At 48.7% G+C, this 17,024-nt stretch overlaps 1 protein-coding gene across 2 annotated transcripts in view; it reads left to right on the forward strand.

Moving 5' to 3' along the window:
• Positions 1-17,024, forward strand: part of CALCOCO1 (calcium binding and coiled-coil domain 1) — a 60,864-nt gene that overhangs the window by 5,095 nt on the left and 38,745 nt on the right. For both annotated transcript variants that reach the window (XM_075591801.1, XM_075591800.1), the window contains exons 2-9: positions 1,657-1,825; positions 2,012-2,114; positions 6,048-6,238; positions 7,327-7,485; positions 8,325-8,473; positions 12,200-12,290; positions 14,677-14,931; positions 16,784-16,909. In XM_075591801.1, coding sequence (XP_075447916.1) covers positions 1,676-1,825; positions 2,012-2,114; positions 6,048-6,238; positions 7,327-7,485; positions 8,325-8,473; positions 12,200-12,290; positions 14,677-14,931; positions 16,784-16,909 — 1,224 coding nt within the window. In that variant the 5' untranslated portion in view covers positions 1,657-1,675. The remainder of the gene's footprint in view (positions 1-1,656; positions 1,826-2,011; positions 2,115-6,047; positions 6,239-7,326; positions 7,486-8,324; positions 8,474-12,199; positions 12,291-14,676; positions 14,932-16,783; positions 16,910-17,024) is intronic.

Raw genomic sequence — 17,024 nt, forward strand, 5'->3', positions numbered from 1 at the left:
TATAAAGAATATGTGTCATCACATTATATCCTCATTTTTAATAAAGTCCCCCTGTGTTACAGTTTTCTTTGAGGCTGACAACCCAGGATCTGGCTATCGTCTAGCATTCTAAACCACTTGTAGTGGCCATTAGTCATAGCTCCTCCTTACCCCCCCCCCCCCCCCACACCTCCTCCCCAATTAAGCCCTCTTTGTAGATCAGCACAGACTCAGGAGGTCTTGATCTGTCATAAACAAGATCTCTTGTATTTTTAAGACAAACTGTATCCACATTAACCCCTGAAACACCAGATTGATTAACATACTTGATACTCCCCTCCATTTTTATTACAGACTTTCCGGTTGGGCCAATCCAAACACACTCCAGAGTTACTATCACTGGTAACTCCTTACTAAAAGCATGCTCCCTCCCGTTCAATAGTGAGAACAATCTCGGTCCCATACGACTGGCGCTTACTTAAAGGGGCATGTTCCCTAACTGAAAACAACAAATGGGGACAGGACACATCTGAATACATTAATCCAGGGGTGCGCAAACTTACCTTCATGCGACCTTCTTTCTCCTCTCCGGCTCGTGCCCCCCTACCCCCGCATAGCTCTGGCGTCAAATGAAGTTGCGGGGTCGCGTGATGTCACATGAACCCGTGGCGTCATTTGACGCCGGTTGCCATGGAGACGTGTCGTTGGAACCAAGGTAAGTTAAGAAGTTACAGAGGCCTCACCGATCCCTGGCATTTATTTTAAATGCCTTCGGGGAAGTGCGGGGCCTTTTGTAACAGCCGCGCCCCCCCTGAAAATCTAGTGCTCCCACTTTACGCACCGCTGCATTAATCTATACACACAAACCTATTTAAAGGACTCACAGTGAGGTCCCGGTCTGAACTGAAGAACCTGCTTCTAGAACATTGGGTAGAGCTATATACCCTTCTATCTCCCTGTAGTGACATCACTGGTCACAAGACATACTGCGGAATGGCATTCTTTCTGCACAGTCACCCTACATCACATGATGGGGAGGGGAGTAACCTGACTGAGCCCACGTAGTTACCCCAATAAGGCTGTTAACCCCTTAACTGAAATAGTAGTCTCAAAGGGGGGGCTACATTAGTATTTGTTATTTTAGTTTTTTTTTTGAGCTAAGCATAAACAATGTAAAATAGGGTAATCCTGATAAAACAGGAATAATGGAACCAGACATAAATTAAAGAGGATACCTGCCTTGAAGATTTTATAATCTTGTGGAGAGAAACATACAGAGAGAGACCTGCTTTACTGGGTACATGTAATTGTAGTGTAAGAACGCCCAGAAGCAACAAGCTTAATACATTCTCTCTTTCAACTTCTAAACAAAAATCAGTCATCTTAATAAAAATCCTAATTGCAGAATCGGTTTTAGATATGATTTCCAAGAAACTTCACTTAATTTGACTACTTACTTGCATAGATTGGTGATGGCCAAATAATTAATTTTCTCTTATAACTCACTTGGGCCCAGATTTACTAAAAGGTGCTATGCTTTAGCACGGATTAACTCCTATTCGAATGAATGGGAGTTAACGTGCTACAGTTCAGCCCCCCTAGAGTTGTGTGATATGACACCGTATCCTGTATCACCCTTACCGTCTTCTACCTTATCATCTTCTATTGTTTCTGTAGACACGACAAATTGAGAGCGATGGAGGAGACCTCCCAGTCTCAGCATGTGCTAGGTGTCACCTTTCTGAATGTGGCTCGCACCTACATCCCCAACACCAAGGTGGAATGTCACTATACCCTCCCCGTCGGCATGAAAGGGTCCACCAGTGACTGGATTGGCATCTACAAAGTGAGGGAGTGAACATGTCGTTTAAGTAATTGCTGCACATTGCCTGAATCATCATATGCCATGGTTATATTATATATGTATCTAATATCTCTGTGATAGTTTTCCTTTTGGTATGTGATCATTCTGTGTTTGCAGTTTATCTGACTGTGCCTGACATATATATCATATGCTGTGATTGCGGTACAGATGGAGGCTTCTTCCATACGTGATTATGATACCTTTGTCTGGGCTGTGTCTTCTGAAAGCTCTGGAGAAGGTTTGGCATCTCATTGCAGTGTCCAGTTTCAAGGTTGGAACCTTAGTGTTATTTCACCTGTACCTAAAAATGTATATTACCTATTACCAGAACTTAAAGAAATACTGGGGGGGGGTTTAAGGTGAGCGCTGAAGTCCCGTTCTACAGTCTAAAGACTACATCTGCTAGTTGAGCAGTAGATAAGGTGTCGGAGTGCCATAAAAAAGAAAAAATGGTACTGTGCTGAATTGCAGGAGAGCACATTCACTTTTAATAAGGGTGAAACAGAAAGAGAGCTGCTATTTTTTTAAAGCAGATCCTGTATTATTTAAAAAAAAATGTTTTTAAAGCAGGCCTGCCCAACTCGTAAAGTGAGAAGGGCCGAACTGCTCCAAGGAAAAAAATTTGGGTCGCACGGGTTAAATCATCATCATCATCTCTCCTCCAGCACCTCTCCATCATCATCATCATCCTCATCTCCCCCAGAACCCCTCACTATCAACCTTTATGATACTCCCCATCTATCTCTCATACACCCATCTCTCCCCCTCACCCACACAATACCCCCCTCCACATCAAAAACATAATACCCCCTCCACATCCCCCAGCCCATTCCATGTCAGCAGCCCCCCCCCCAAGCATCCCATGTCAGCATCCCCCCATGTCTCTCTTCCCTCAATATAACACTCTCTCCCCCCTCCCCTAAATCACACCCTCTCCCCCTCCTCTCAATGACACTCTCCCACTCCCCTCAATATGACACACTCGCCCGCTCCCCTCAATATGACACACTCTGCCCCTCCCCTCAATATGACACTCTTCCCCTCCCCTCAATATGGCACTCTCTCCCCTCCCCTCAATATGACACTCTCTCCCCCTCCCCTCAATATGACTCTCTCCCCCTCCCCTCCATATCACACTCTCTCCCCCTCCCCTCCATATCACACTCTCCCCCTCCCCTCAATATGACACTCCCCCCCTCCCCTCAATATGACACTCTCCCCCCCTCCCCTCAATATGACACTCTCCCCCCCTCCCCTCAATATGACACTCTCCCCCTCCCATAAATCACACCCTCTCCCCCTCCTCTCAATATGACTCTCTCCCCCTCCCCTCAATATGACTCTCTCCCTCCCCTCAATATGACATTCTTCCCCTCCCCTCAATATGACACTCTTCCCCTCCCCTCAATATGACACTCTTCCCCTCCCCTCAATATGACACTCTTCCCCTCCCCTCAATATGACACTCTTCCCCTCCCCTCAATATGACACTCTTCCCCTCCCCTCAATATGACACTCTTCCCCTCCCCTCAATATGACACTCTTCCCCTCCCTCAATATGACACACTCTCCCCCACCCCTCAATATGACACTCTCTCTCCCTCCCCTCAATATAACACTCTCTCCCTCCCCTCAATATGACACACTCCCCCTCTCCTAAATGACACGCTCTACCCCTCCCTCAATACGACACTCTCTCCCCCTCCCCTCAATATGACACTCTCTCCCCCCCCTGCACCTCACATCACTTCCCCCCCTGCACCTCACATGTCAGCAGCCCCCCCTCACATGTCTCACATGTCAGCAGCCCACCCACCCCTCACATGCCAGCAGCCCACCCACCCCTCACATGCCAGCAGCCCACCCACCCCTCACATGCCAGCAGCCCACCCACCCCTCACATGCCAGCAGCCCACCCACCCCTCACATGCCAGCAGCCCCCCTCCCTCACATGTCAGCAGCCCCCCCTCCCTCACATGTCAGCAGCCCCCCCCCCTCCCTCACATGTCAGCAGCCCACCCCCCCTCACATGTCAGCAGCCCACCCCCCCTCACATGTCAGCAGCCCACCCCCCCTCACATGTCAGCAGCCCACCCCCCTCACATGTCAGCAGCCCACCCCCCCTCACATGTCAGCAGCCCACCCCCCCTCACATGTCAGCAGCCCACCCCCCCCCCCCTCACATGTCAGCAGCCCACCCCCCCTCACATGTCAGCAGCCCACCCCCCCTCACATGTCTGCAGCCCACCCCCCCCCTCACATGTCAGCAGCCCACCCCCCCCCCTCACATGTCAGCAGCCCACCCCCCCCTCACATGTCAGCAGCCCACCCCCCCCTCACATGTCAGCAGCCCACCCCCCCTCACATGTCAGCAGCCCACCCCCCCCCTCACATGTCAGCAGCCCACCCCCCCCCTCACATGTCAGCAGCCCACCCCCCCCCTCACATGTCAGCAGCCCACCCCCCCCTCACATGTCAGCAGCCCACCCCCCCCTCACATGTCAGCAGCCCACCCCCCCCTCACATGTCAGCAGCCCACCCCCCCCCTCACATGTCAGCAGCCCACCCCCCCCCTCACATGTCAGCAGCCCACCCCCCCCCTCACATGTCAGCAGCCCACCCCCCCTCACATGTCAGCAGCCCACCCCCCCCTCACATGTCAGCAGCCCACCCCCCCCTCACATGTCAGCAGCCCACCCCCCCCTCACATGTCAGCAGCCCACCCCCCCCTCACATGTCAGCAGCCCACCCCCCCCTCACATGTCAGCAGCCCACCCCCCCCCCTCACATGTCAGCAGCCCACCCCCCCCTCACATGTCAGCAGCCCACCCTCCCTCACATGTCAGCAGCCCACCCCCCCCTCACATGTCAGCAGCCCACCCCCCTCACATGTCAGCAGCCCACCCCCCCTCACATGTCAGCAGCCCACCCCCCCTCACATGTCAGCAGCCCACCCCCCTCACATGTCAGCAGACCACCCCCCCTCACATGTCAGCACCCCCCCCCCCACATGTCAGCACCCCCCCCCCACATGTCAGCACCCCCCCCCACATGTCAGCACCACCCCCCCCACATGTCAGCACCTCCCCCCCACATGTCAGCACCTCCCCCCCACATGTCAGCACCTCCCCCCCACATGTCAGCACCTCCCCCCCACATGTCAGCACCTCCCCCACCTCTGTACCAGCCCGTTTTTCACACCCCCCCCCCCCCCCCCCACCTCTGTACCAGCCCGTTTTTCACCCCCCCCCCCCCCCCCACCTCTGCACCAGCCCGTTTTTCACCCCTCCCCCCCCACCTCTGCACCAGCCCGTTTTTCACACACCCCCACCTCTGCACCAGCCCGTTTTTCACCCCCCCCCCCAGCCCGTCACACACACCCCCCCCCCCCCAGCCCGTCACACACCCCCCCCCCCCCCAGCCCGTCACACACCCCCCCCCCCCCCCAGCCCGTCACACCCCCCCCCCCCCCCCAGCCCGTCACACCCCCCCCCCCCAGCCCGTCACCCCCCCCCCCCCCAGCCCGTCACACCCCCCCCCCCCCCCAGCCCGTCACACACACCCCCCCCCCCAGCCCGTCACACACACCCCCCCCCCCAGCCCGTCACACACACCCCCCCCAGCCCGTCACACACACACACACACACACACACACACACACACACACACACACACACACACACACACACACACACCTCTCTCTATTCAGCACATATTTTCAGCACATCCTCTCCCCGGCACTAAGCCCCGCCCCAGCATGCTCTGACCTCCAGTCCCCGGCATCCTGCATCCTCCTCATGCTGCTTCTGCCCCCGCGCGCGCATTTCAAAACCCGGGGGCGGGGAGGAGGCGGGGGGGAGGCGAAGGAGGAGGGGTTGGAGATGAATCGCCGCCATTTTTTTAAACTTTAATTTATTTAATTAAATAACTGGCGCCCGCGAGCCGCGTGTTGTGCAGCCCTGTTTTAAAGTATATCACCAAAATAACCACTGTGTTTGGCAATGAGAGGCCCTGTATCTCATTCCTCTTAAACACAGTGCAATTTGCTTAGTTACAAAACAATATATTGCAGGATTCTAAAGCAGAGATGAAGATCAGCTTTTTGATCCCCATGTCACAATCCTTCTAACTCTCGTGCGTAGAGTTCTTACACTGATAGGCACCACCATGCTACCTGCATTAGTCTTATGTTTCATCCCAACAGCCTATTACCTACCACGTCCTGGGGATCAGCGCTACCATTATCGTTATGTGGATCGGCATGGTAGTGTGAGAGGCCACAGCGAAGCCTTTGTGTTCAATGAGCCGCGACCCATGGAAGACCTGGTTACCTTGGAGGATGAAGAGGCCTCTATGGACATGCTCCTAGTTATCCCAAAAGCCACTTTCTTGCAGGTAATAGATAATAGCCCCAGCAGTGCATAACCGGAGTGCATTTATTATTTTATGAAAGTGGGTTTAATAAACTTTAATAAAATACATTTGCGTGACCTACAGGTCATCATCTCTCTTTTGTGCCATGTGTAACGTATATTAGGAGCCTTTCCTAGGTAACTATGGAGGGGACAGCAGAGTCCAATATGTACGGGCTATATGGGACATCCCACTGTTGCTATCAATTACTTACCTTTTTTTTTTGCTTATGAATGTAGGTTTTTTGCGAACAGCAAACCTTGTGGACGTCTGGCTAGGGTTTGTTCAAGAGTCCTCTCCATTGCATGGGCTGTATATTTTTCCTATAAAATTAGAAGGTTTTTTCAGACTAGAACTAGGTGATTGGGTGGATAATAGGCTTGGCCTTGATATATTGATGATTGTGTTGTGCATGCATGGGCGTCCGCAGAATTTTTTTTTGGGGGGGGGCATAATTTTAACTCATTGGTAGTGCTACCAATGAGAGCCACCTCATTCCCGAGTGCTGGGAGGGAGGGGGGGGGGGCTGCTGGGAGGGGGGGGCGGCTGGGAGGGAGGGGGGGGCGGCTTGGAGGGAGGGGGGGGGGGCGTGAGACTAGCGGGGCAGCTGCAGCATCCCCCGCGGCTGCTGCTGGGTTGGCGCATGGAGGCGGGTGGCTAGGGGGGGGGCGAGATTTGCGGGCGGCTGCAGCATCTCCCGCAGCAGCTGCTGGGTTGGCGTGCGGAGGTGGGCTGGGGGGGGACACGTCAGACTGGCAGGCGGCTCCAGCATCCCCTGCGGCTGCTGCCTGGGACAGGAGGCACGTGCGGGGGAACCTGGGTTGGCGCACGCGCGCAGTGGATGCTGGGTTGGCTGGGTTGGGTCCCCACCCTCCGTCCCACGTTGGGAGGGGGAGCAGGCCCACAGGCAGCAGGCCGGACACCCTGCTTGCCCTTCGGGATCTCGGGGCTGCGAGTGATCATGGGGGGGGCAAGCGCCCCCCCTTGCCCCCTCCTGCGGACGCCCATGTGTGCATGTGATATGGGGCACAATGTTGCTGCCTGTTCTATCTCTATTTCTCTTCTCACAGAACCAGCTGGAGTTGTGCCAGCAGGAGAGAAATGCTCTGATGAGAGTCAGGCTTGGACTGGAAGAGGAGGTGGGCGCCCTGCAGAAAAGAATCAGACACCTTGAGGCTACGCTGGAGACTTCAGATCAGAGACATGCCACTCTCAGCCAGCAGCACCAGGTATGCTAGTGTGGACATGAGAGAAGTCTGTCCCATTTACTCCTGGTGGATGTATGTTGCCTAAAATGTAGCACCCTTTGCAACAAATAAATAGAGCTCTCTTGCTGCTGCTGCTGCTGCTGAACAAAATCATACTACACTATTCTTGAAACTATAACTCAAATAATTCCTTATCTAGTAGGTTGAAAATGTGTATCCTCTTCCTTTGAGGGCCATCCAGTTCCATTAGGTTGTGAGTAATGATTTCTCAAAAACAAGCTGTCTTTGGCAGGCTACCAGGGGACTCCATCCAGTCATTTTTTAAAGCCTTTTAGTTTTTTTACTGACTTGCATCGTGCCAAATTTGGTAAGAGTCCAAACCAAATTGGCCAAATTGGCCATAGGTCCCTCTCCCCAGGTTAGTAGAGTAGTATGGCAATTGGATGGCAAACTACAGTTTATTCAGTGGAGGTAACACCTGTCCAATATAGTTGAAATATTCTCCCAGTTCTCTGGTGAAGCATTTTTCTTGGTTGCTTCTTTATCTTGTAGAAGGAGTGGATAGCAGACGAACAAGCCTGTCAATTGTCTACACTTACTGTAACACTTTAGACCTTTCTTGATCTAAGGCTTAATTTCCTTTACATATCTTTATAAATGAATTTGTGCCAAAAAGTTGAATATCCATTGCTGGAATTTGTTGTGTGACCTATATTACTGTGCCGCCTCTTCACATTTCCGTCATAATGTACATATTGCGTTAAGTGTTCCCTTTTTCTGCCCACGTCTTTCTGGACATACAGCCGCCACAACTGAGCACATTACACTCTCCATCATTGATATTAACTGTGGCTCTGCAGGATCTAACCGTGAGAGAGCAGATGGTGAAGGAGGAACGAGAGCTGCTGAGCCATAAGGAGGCTGCACACCGTGTCAAGATTCTGCAACTGGAGTGCGACATCCAGAGTATGAACCAGAAGATGCTGGAGAGAGACAACGAGCTTGACATGTAAAACTCATGTTGCTTCCATTTATGTGAAGACGTTCTATGTGGGTGTGTTCACCCTGTCACATTAGATGCCCTGAATAGTTCAGGAGATAGGATTCTCATGGACCATGGTGGCTGAGGTCAGTGCTGGTCATCATGCACCTTGCAGGGCACATGCTGCGGTAAATGAATTCAGGTAATAAAATCAAGCCGTTAAAGTAGTCAAGAGAAGAAATCAGAGGCAAGTGTTAAACAGGTCAAGAGAGGACACGAGGATACTTGGTGATATTGCTTACTTCATGTACTCATGCCATAGCTAGTCATGTGCAAACAAGCAACTCCTTAACTTGGAAGTAGATAAGCCCTGACTTAAAGCTGCAGTTCAAGCTCCCTTTTTTTTTTTTTAGTTTTTTATACTTTAATAGTTTCATGTGGGCAATTTCTACTTACCTAAAGAACTGCATAGCTGCCGGTCAATTCATTCTCCGTCTATTGATCTGCGAAGTTTGGCGACATCTTTAGATCTGGGGAATGTAAATGGTTGCTATAGGAACAAACATGCTTGTTAAAATAGAATACAAGAAAATTGGTCTTTCAAAGTTGTTTTTACTACAGAACTGATTTATTAAAAAAAAACACATGCAGGATATTGCTTGAACTGCAGCTTTAAGTGAAGGGCACACTAATGCAGAACTTGTCACTTGTAGATAAGGATTTCAGTTTTCGGAAGTGTAAAAAGATTGGTCAGTGATGTTTATCACATCTTTTTTGGTTAAAAATAGAAAACTGTAATCCTTAGTCAGTGCTCGACAAACCCGGTCGCCAACTCGCCAGCTGCGATCGGATATTGGCTCGTGGCCAGTAACTTTTCCCCTGCTCTGTCAAAAAAAAAAATCCCTCTAGCTGATTGGCTGTGACGCGGGATGGAGTTGCCAGCACTTCAAACCGCCCTTCATTCTCTGCACGGATAAGTGTGGGGTGTTTGTGTGTGTGTGTGTGTGCGCACGCAGGTCTGCTGCTGCTCCTCCTCCTCCATATATCCTCCTGTATAATTGTGTCAGCTCCTGTAACTTACAAGAACAAAAAAAAGATTGGACAGCAGAGTCCCAAAAATAAGCACCATCAGCTCACCAGTTGAATGAAAAAGTTAAAAAAGTTTATTGAACTACATAAAAAACAAAAAAACAAACATAACAAAACAGGAAAAAACCTCCCACGCGTTTCGAGAAAGGCCTTTTAGAGCTTGAAACGCGTGGGAGGTTTTTTCCTGTTTTGTTATGTTTGTTTTTTTATGTAGTTCAATAAACTTTTTTAACTTTTTCATTCAACTGGTGAGCTGATGGTGCTTATTTTTGGGACTCTGCTGTTTTGTGCCAATCCTTTTTTTGTTTGTTACTTGACGATTGGTGAGACGCACAGTTGCTGTGAGGGTACGTCATATGGGATCCGCTTCTACAGAGAAGACTCACGTGGAACCTACGGACCAAGTGTAGTGTTCCCGGACGGACCGGAGGCTGTAACACACACCACCGGCACTCGGGAGCTCCACAGTGTTGGAGAGAGGAGGACGACGTATCACTCACCTACGCCCAACATCACGAGGAGACGCAGTCAAGACGGAGGTCTATAAACGGGATTCCAGAGGTATAATACATTTCCTCTGTTACATTTATATTCCCCATAGCGTTTATCCATTGGAACTCCGTCACTACTTACTCTGCTTGTGGTTACCTCTCCCATCTGCTTAACACTGACCCAGCGCCTGAAATTCCCCTCTTCCCCCCCCAGGCGCTCCCGCTGTCCGCGCGATACTGTAGTAGTGGGGGTGTTTCCGACCCCCTCTCTCCCCCCCCCCCCGGTGCTCCCGCTGCCCGTGCGTGTCGGGAGGTAGTAGCGGGGTGTTTCTCCCCTCCCCCGACGCCCGCGCGGGTCGGGAGATAGTAGCGGGGTGTTTCTCTGTCCCGTCCCGTGTGTGTGTGTATGAGAGAGAGAGAAAGAGTGTGTATGTGTGTGAGAATGTGTGTGTGCAGGACACCAGAGGTACCCCCCAGTCACCCCCCCCTACCCAGTCAGTCAACCCCCACCCAGTCAGTCATCCCCCCCACCCACCCAGTCATCCCCTCCCCACCCAGTCACCCAGTCAGTAATCCCACCCAGTCAGACACCCCCCCATCCAATCCCCAGTCAGTCACCCCCTGTCAGTAAGTCGCTCCCACTCTCTGTCTCGCTCCCACTCTCTGTCTCGCTCCCACTCTCTGTCTCGCTCCCACTCTCTGTCTCGCTCATCACTCTCTGTCTCTCTCCCACTCTCTGTCTCTCTCCCACTCTCTGTGTCTCTCCCACTCTCTGTGTCTGTCTCTCTCTGTCTGTGTCTGGGTCAGTTTCTCTCTCTGTCTGCCTGTCTGTCTCTCTCTGGATCTGGATATCTTATTTACCCTGTATATATCTTAACTGCCCTATACTACACCGAAATAACCGATATTGCTTTTTTCCAGATCTGACTCTCGAGCTTCAAACGGGAGACATCGGAATCCCCCCCTAACCCAGAAGACAGGTAGGGAACACCTCCCCTCCAACATATAACATTGCGGGAATGAGGGTACCTGGACATTGAGGGACTGCGGATCAGGTAAGATCCCAGGCGGGATTGCTGCTTTAGGCTAAGGCCCCGCTCCCTCAGTCAGCGCGCCCGCACTGCAGACAGGCGGTGCGCTGACAGGCACAGACCGCGATATGCGGTCTGTAGGGAGCCGGGGGCGGGAGTGGGAGGGGGGGGCGTGGTTTGAGTGGAGGGACCCGCTACTCCCCTCCCCCCCCCCCCTCCCTCCACGGGCTCGGTCTCCCGGGCTGCAGGAGGGAGCTGCTGCAGGCTGCTGGAAGGTAAGTAGCTCCCGCTCCATCCCCCTTCCCCCACAAATGCCCTCCTCACACACGCCGATACACACACACACACACCACCCCTACCTTGTGTAGGAAGCTCTCTGACAGCTCCCGCCCCCGTCGCTGATAGGCTCATCAGCGCACCACGTGACGCGTCACCGCTCGGGATCACAATTTTCTTGCATCCCCTGCCGGCTGACGCGTCACAGCGCATTGTGAGCCGTCCAGCGAGGGGGGACTGGGACCGGCTCAGAAGGATTCCCCTGCTGGTGGGGAACGCTCACGCGGCCGCCCGCGCCGCCGGGCGCAGCGGGTCCCAGCCCTTAGATATTGTGAAGCGGGGGCATCCAGACACTGGTTAATGGGTGCAGGAAACTCGTCACACACACACGTAACAAGGACTAATTGTAGTAAAGTATAAATGTAATACAATAAATAAACTTATGTCAAAAATAAATGTTGTTCTTACTAGGAATTTCTTTAAAAAAAAAAAATTAAGCGGGGGTAGGTGGCGAGTAGATTTTTGGTTCGGCGAGTAGATTTTTGGGTGATTTGTCAAGCACTGCTTATAGTACTGTGGCTGTGTATCCCAGCTCCTGCACAGTCACTTCTAGCAAACTATGTACAGGCAGTCCTCTGTTATCCAACGGAATCCGTTCTGGAAGTAGCGTTGGATAGTGAAACTGTTGTAAAGTGAGTCCCATGTTAATCAGTGGCGGTGAGCGTTGGATAACGCATTCCGGCGTCGAAAAACGTCCCATAGGGAGGCATTGTAAAGCATTGGATATGCCATTCGTTGTAAAGTGAAATGTTGGATAGCGAGGACTGCCTGTACTCAAAGTAATACTTGTGTTTTTCTCTCATCAGCTTGGGGACAAGAAACTCGTCTATAGAGGCAGAGAAGGAGGAGATAAAACAACGACTGGCAGAGGCAATGTCGGAGAAGGAGCGCTGCCAGGTCTGTGGACAGACGCCATGACAAAGGGTCATATGGAAATATTTGGGAAAGAGTAATGACCTTGTGCACTATCCATAGAATAGTGATAAAACTATCCAGAGAAAAAAAATACTCTTAATATATATATGTACATTGTATGTATACAATACACCCACACACACACACATATATATATTATATTACATATATTATAGCTAATAAGATATAACCATATATAAGAAAATGAACGTGACATAATATCAAGTGGAGTGAAACATACAAAATGAATAAACATTAAGTACACAAAAACAATTAATCGGGTGAAATAAGTGCACAATAGAAAATGAGTGAAAATGCATCAAACCAATGATATTTTGTCCATGTGATGGAAGAGTCTACCAATTATCATAGAATCCAATGTGATAAGAGCAGTGGCAGATGTGGAATCTGCCACTGCTCTTATCACATTGGATTCTATGATAATTGGTAGCTTCTATGATAATTGGTAGATTCTATGATAATTGGTAGCTTCTATGATAATTGGTAGATTCTATGATAATTGGTAGATTCTATGATAATTGGTAGCTTCTGAGTGGATGAGCCACATCCAAGGAAGATCTAGACATAGAAGAAAGAGAGAAGCCTGTGCCACGTAGCGTAATCTAGTATAACATTTTATGTGGTAATAAATAAACCTCTTAAATAAATACACTGACAAACATAGTGAGGGATTGCGCATTTGGGAGAGTTGGTGAATTTGGAGGAGCTTTGCCACTGTATGCTACAATACCGGCTGCAGTGTTTTACTAGCAATTGTTTGCCGGTCTGTCTTCCCCTCCCGCTGTGGGCCTCTGCATCCACATTCAAGATCATCTGACTGGATGCCTGGAGGTCGTTGTGCCTACTCCAGCCGGATGTGAGTATTGGTGATACTGTGAGGGACTGATCTCTGCTATACATCGGGAGATTTAATCTACAGAGTGCACAATTCCTCACTATGTTTGTGAGGGTAACTATTTAAGAGGTTTTTTTATTACTACATTACATGTTATACTGGATTACGCTATGTGGGACGCGCTTCTCATATGTATGTATGTATATATTTATAGAACAAAACTGTTTCCCACAAAGGACAAACAAGAAACAGCACTCCATAGATAATGCAAAGAAAACCTGTATTTAAAAGTACAAAGCACACTTAATCCAACGTTTCGGTCCTTTCTGGACCGAAACGTTGGATTAAGTGTGCTTTGTATTTTTAAATACAGGTTTTCTTTGCATTATCTATAGAGTGCTGTTTCTTGTTTGCTCAGTGGGGGAAACAGTTATGTTCTATTTATGCTTATGGAACATGCACCAAAAAAATAATAATAATAATAATATTATGTGTGTGCGTGCGCGTGTACGTACGTATGTACGTACGTACACACACACACAGACACAGACACACACACACACACACAGACACACACAGACACAGACACACTCACACAGACACAGACACACTCACACAGACACACTCACTCACAGACACTCACTCACAGACACACACACACACACACTCTGTTGGGGATTGTGCAGGAGTCTGCTCTGTTCAATTTATGTGCAATTGTAGGTGTGATTTGTCTGTAGAATTAGTGTAAGCACATAGTATAATTTCTCAAAGAATAATGTTTTCTCATATACAGTAGCTAGAAGGTGAGGAGAGAGAGAGAGAGAGTGGCTAGTTCATGATGGTGACAATACAACTCGAGAGATGGGTGGCAAAGGCAAACCCTTAAATTTGCGGTAAAATATAGAAGCTGGTGTCAAAAGGAGTGCTAGTGGGCGTGGCTAAATGTATACAACAAAAACAGACAAAGATGCCCAAAGCTACTTCCAATGTGACAAAAATACACAGTGCAATACCTATATATTCTCTTGAAAAGGGAGTGTTAGGACCTGCTACAGTCATGCCTTGAAAGTGGCAGCAGGCTTAAGACGCTTTGGCCAAAGGGTTAACTAAATGACCCTTTTTTCAAGAGAATATATAGGTATTGCACTGTGTATTTTTGTCACATTGGAAGTAGCTTTGGGCATCTCTGTCTGTTTTTTGTTGTGACATTAGAATAAGCCAGTGGAATAACAGGTATGACCTTAGAGTTCATAAACGACAGTAAGAGAGTTAATAGATGGTGGTAAGAAGTAAACACCCGTTTAAGACACCTCTCTATATATGAAGCAAGTTAATATGATTTGTTTACATGATTTCAAAGCATTATCGCTCCAAATGATGCTGTCCGTTTGGGCCGTACAGCTACTGCACAGTATTTTTAGATAACAAATTACCTCATTGATTTTACATTCAAACCACATTTCCTAAATTGTTTACTATTTATCTTGTGTCCATTTTCTGTTGGTTGCGTAGCTACAGGTGGACACACTGTGTGAGAGGCTGCGCTGCAATCAGGATGTGCTTTATGCAAGCCAGCAGAAGGCGATGCTGTTGGGGGAGGAGATAGCCACAGTCTCCACCATCCGGGACCGCATCATCTCTGACCTTCACAAAAGCCGTCTAGAAACAACCGACCTTGCCATCAAGGTGTCAGACCTGAGCCTAAAGCATAAGGAAGAGATGGGGCAGTGGTGGCAGGAGAAGACAGCCCTGGCTCACCGTATAGAGGTACAGACGATCGTGCACAAACACTGCAGGAACAGGGGACTGAGCTGTTATGGAGTCCTAGAGCAACCTTCAATTCAATGAAGAGCCTGTCATGAAACCTGTGTATATGGTAGTGATTATATGGTTTGGCTCTTGATGGGCATAAGCATATATATTATACCTGGCAAAATTGTGTTGCCTATAATGGTGAACCTGTATATTAGTAAAGTATGGTCTGTTGATGGATAGATTCCGACCGAGTCTGCAACATTACTCTAATATCAGAGCATTAATTCCAAGGTGGTGAATAAGTACTTCCATATAATAGTTCTTGCTAAGGTATATAGTAAAGGGGATTAACCGATACTCCACTTTAATAGGCAGGATAGGAGGATAGGAGGTAGAACTCTATATCCTGTTTTGACAAAACTGCCTATTAGCTAAGAATAGTTTGCTGGTGGATTAGCTAACTGAAAATTATTATCACATGATAGTGTTGCCAATTGGTTCTATTAGGCATCGCGTCACGCGCACCATAGATACAGTACACGCTCTGAGTATTTCGGCAAAATGTAATGCCTAGTTAAAACGTAGCTTTTTCTCACTGGGGATCTCGGGTTAGTGTCCCTGTCGTAATATATGGCTTCCGTTACATTAATATCTAAATGATACTGTGTATCGGCTTCAGGAGGAAACCCGTCTCGTGAACAGAGCTGTGTACCAAGGTCGCGTTATGGTGACGTCATTAGAATCGGCAAACACCACGCGCCAACGTACGTTTCTCATCATCAATGATGCTTTGTCAAGGTGGCTTGACCTTACTCCAACAATAGGAGAAGTGTACTATTTACATCACCAGAAGGCCATTATGCCATATATAATTCGATTTTAATATAGGTAAGACACACAACTCAGTCTGTCACACAGTACTTAGCTTTAGTTTGCTAATCTATCAGCAAACTATTCTCAGCTAGTAGGCAGTTTTTGTCAAAACAGGATATAGAGTTCTACCTCCTATCCTCCTATTCTGCCTATTAAAGGGGAGTATCGGTTAATCCCCTGTACTATATCCGTTAGCAAGAACTATTATATGAAAGTAATTATTCACCACCTTGGAATTTATGCTCTGATATTAGAGTAATGTTGCAGACTCGGTCTGGATTTATCCATCAACAGACCATACTTTACTAATATACAGGTTCACCATTATAGGCAACACAATTCTGCCAGGGATAACCTGCTTATGCCCATCAAGAGCCAAACCCTATAATCACTGCCATATACACAGGTTTCATGGCAGGCTCTTTATTGAATTGAAGACTGTCAGGGGTTATACCAATAACTGTGACGTACATTCTCCCTATTATTAATTGTTTGTGTTCACCTAGTAATTATATGTACTTTATTGTCCCATTTATTTTAGCTACATACCCATTAAAGGTTATATTTTAATTCAATCACTATTCTAAGAATTGAGTGCTAGCCAAAGAGGTCCTGTTCTTGTCTCGACAAACTTTGTTCGCTATTATTATTATTAGCCCCAGGCACCTTTTCAGTATACACGACTGTCGCAAGAGCCGCCACCCTTTTCTCCCCCCTTTCCCTTAACTAATCGAATGGATATGAGTACTGTTCTAACTACAGGCAACACAAAAGATGAGGATTTTATAAGTGCAAACACTGAGCCTTGAAAGGCTGTGCACACGAAGATGCTAGAAGTAGTCCCTGTCAGAAGGATGGAATGCAGTATGATTGGGTACTGTACAGAGATGACACTGTCACCCATAGAGTTACTGCACAATGAAAGGCCTTTGGACAGATCTCTCAGTTACAGGTGACTGCTGAGCAGGCAAGCTTTTTCTTTCTGTTGTAGGCAAAGAGGGATCAGATTGTGAATTTGAAAGCGGAAAAGCTGTGCTTGGAAAGCAGCCTGCAGGATGAGAGGAGCCAGAGGCAGGCACTTCAGTGCAAACTAAACCAGGAGAAGGATGCCAGCCAGGTACCGACCAGAAACCCTGAGCAACAAACTCTGGGACTGTTCTAACCACTTAAACAGGAACATGTTTCTAATTGCCCTACAAAACCGTACACGTTACAAACAGTTCAGATGTACA

Source organism: Ascaphus truei, chromosome 3 (genome assembly GCF_040206685.1).
Source record: "Ascaphus truei isolate aAscTru1 chromosome 3, aAscTru1.hap1, whole genome shotgun sequence".
Classification (NCBI taxonomy): Eukaryota; Metazoa; Chordata; class Amphibia; order Anura; family Ascaphidae; genus Ascaphus; species Ascaphus truei.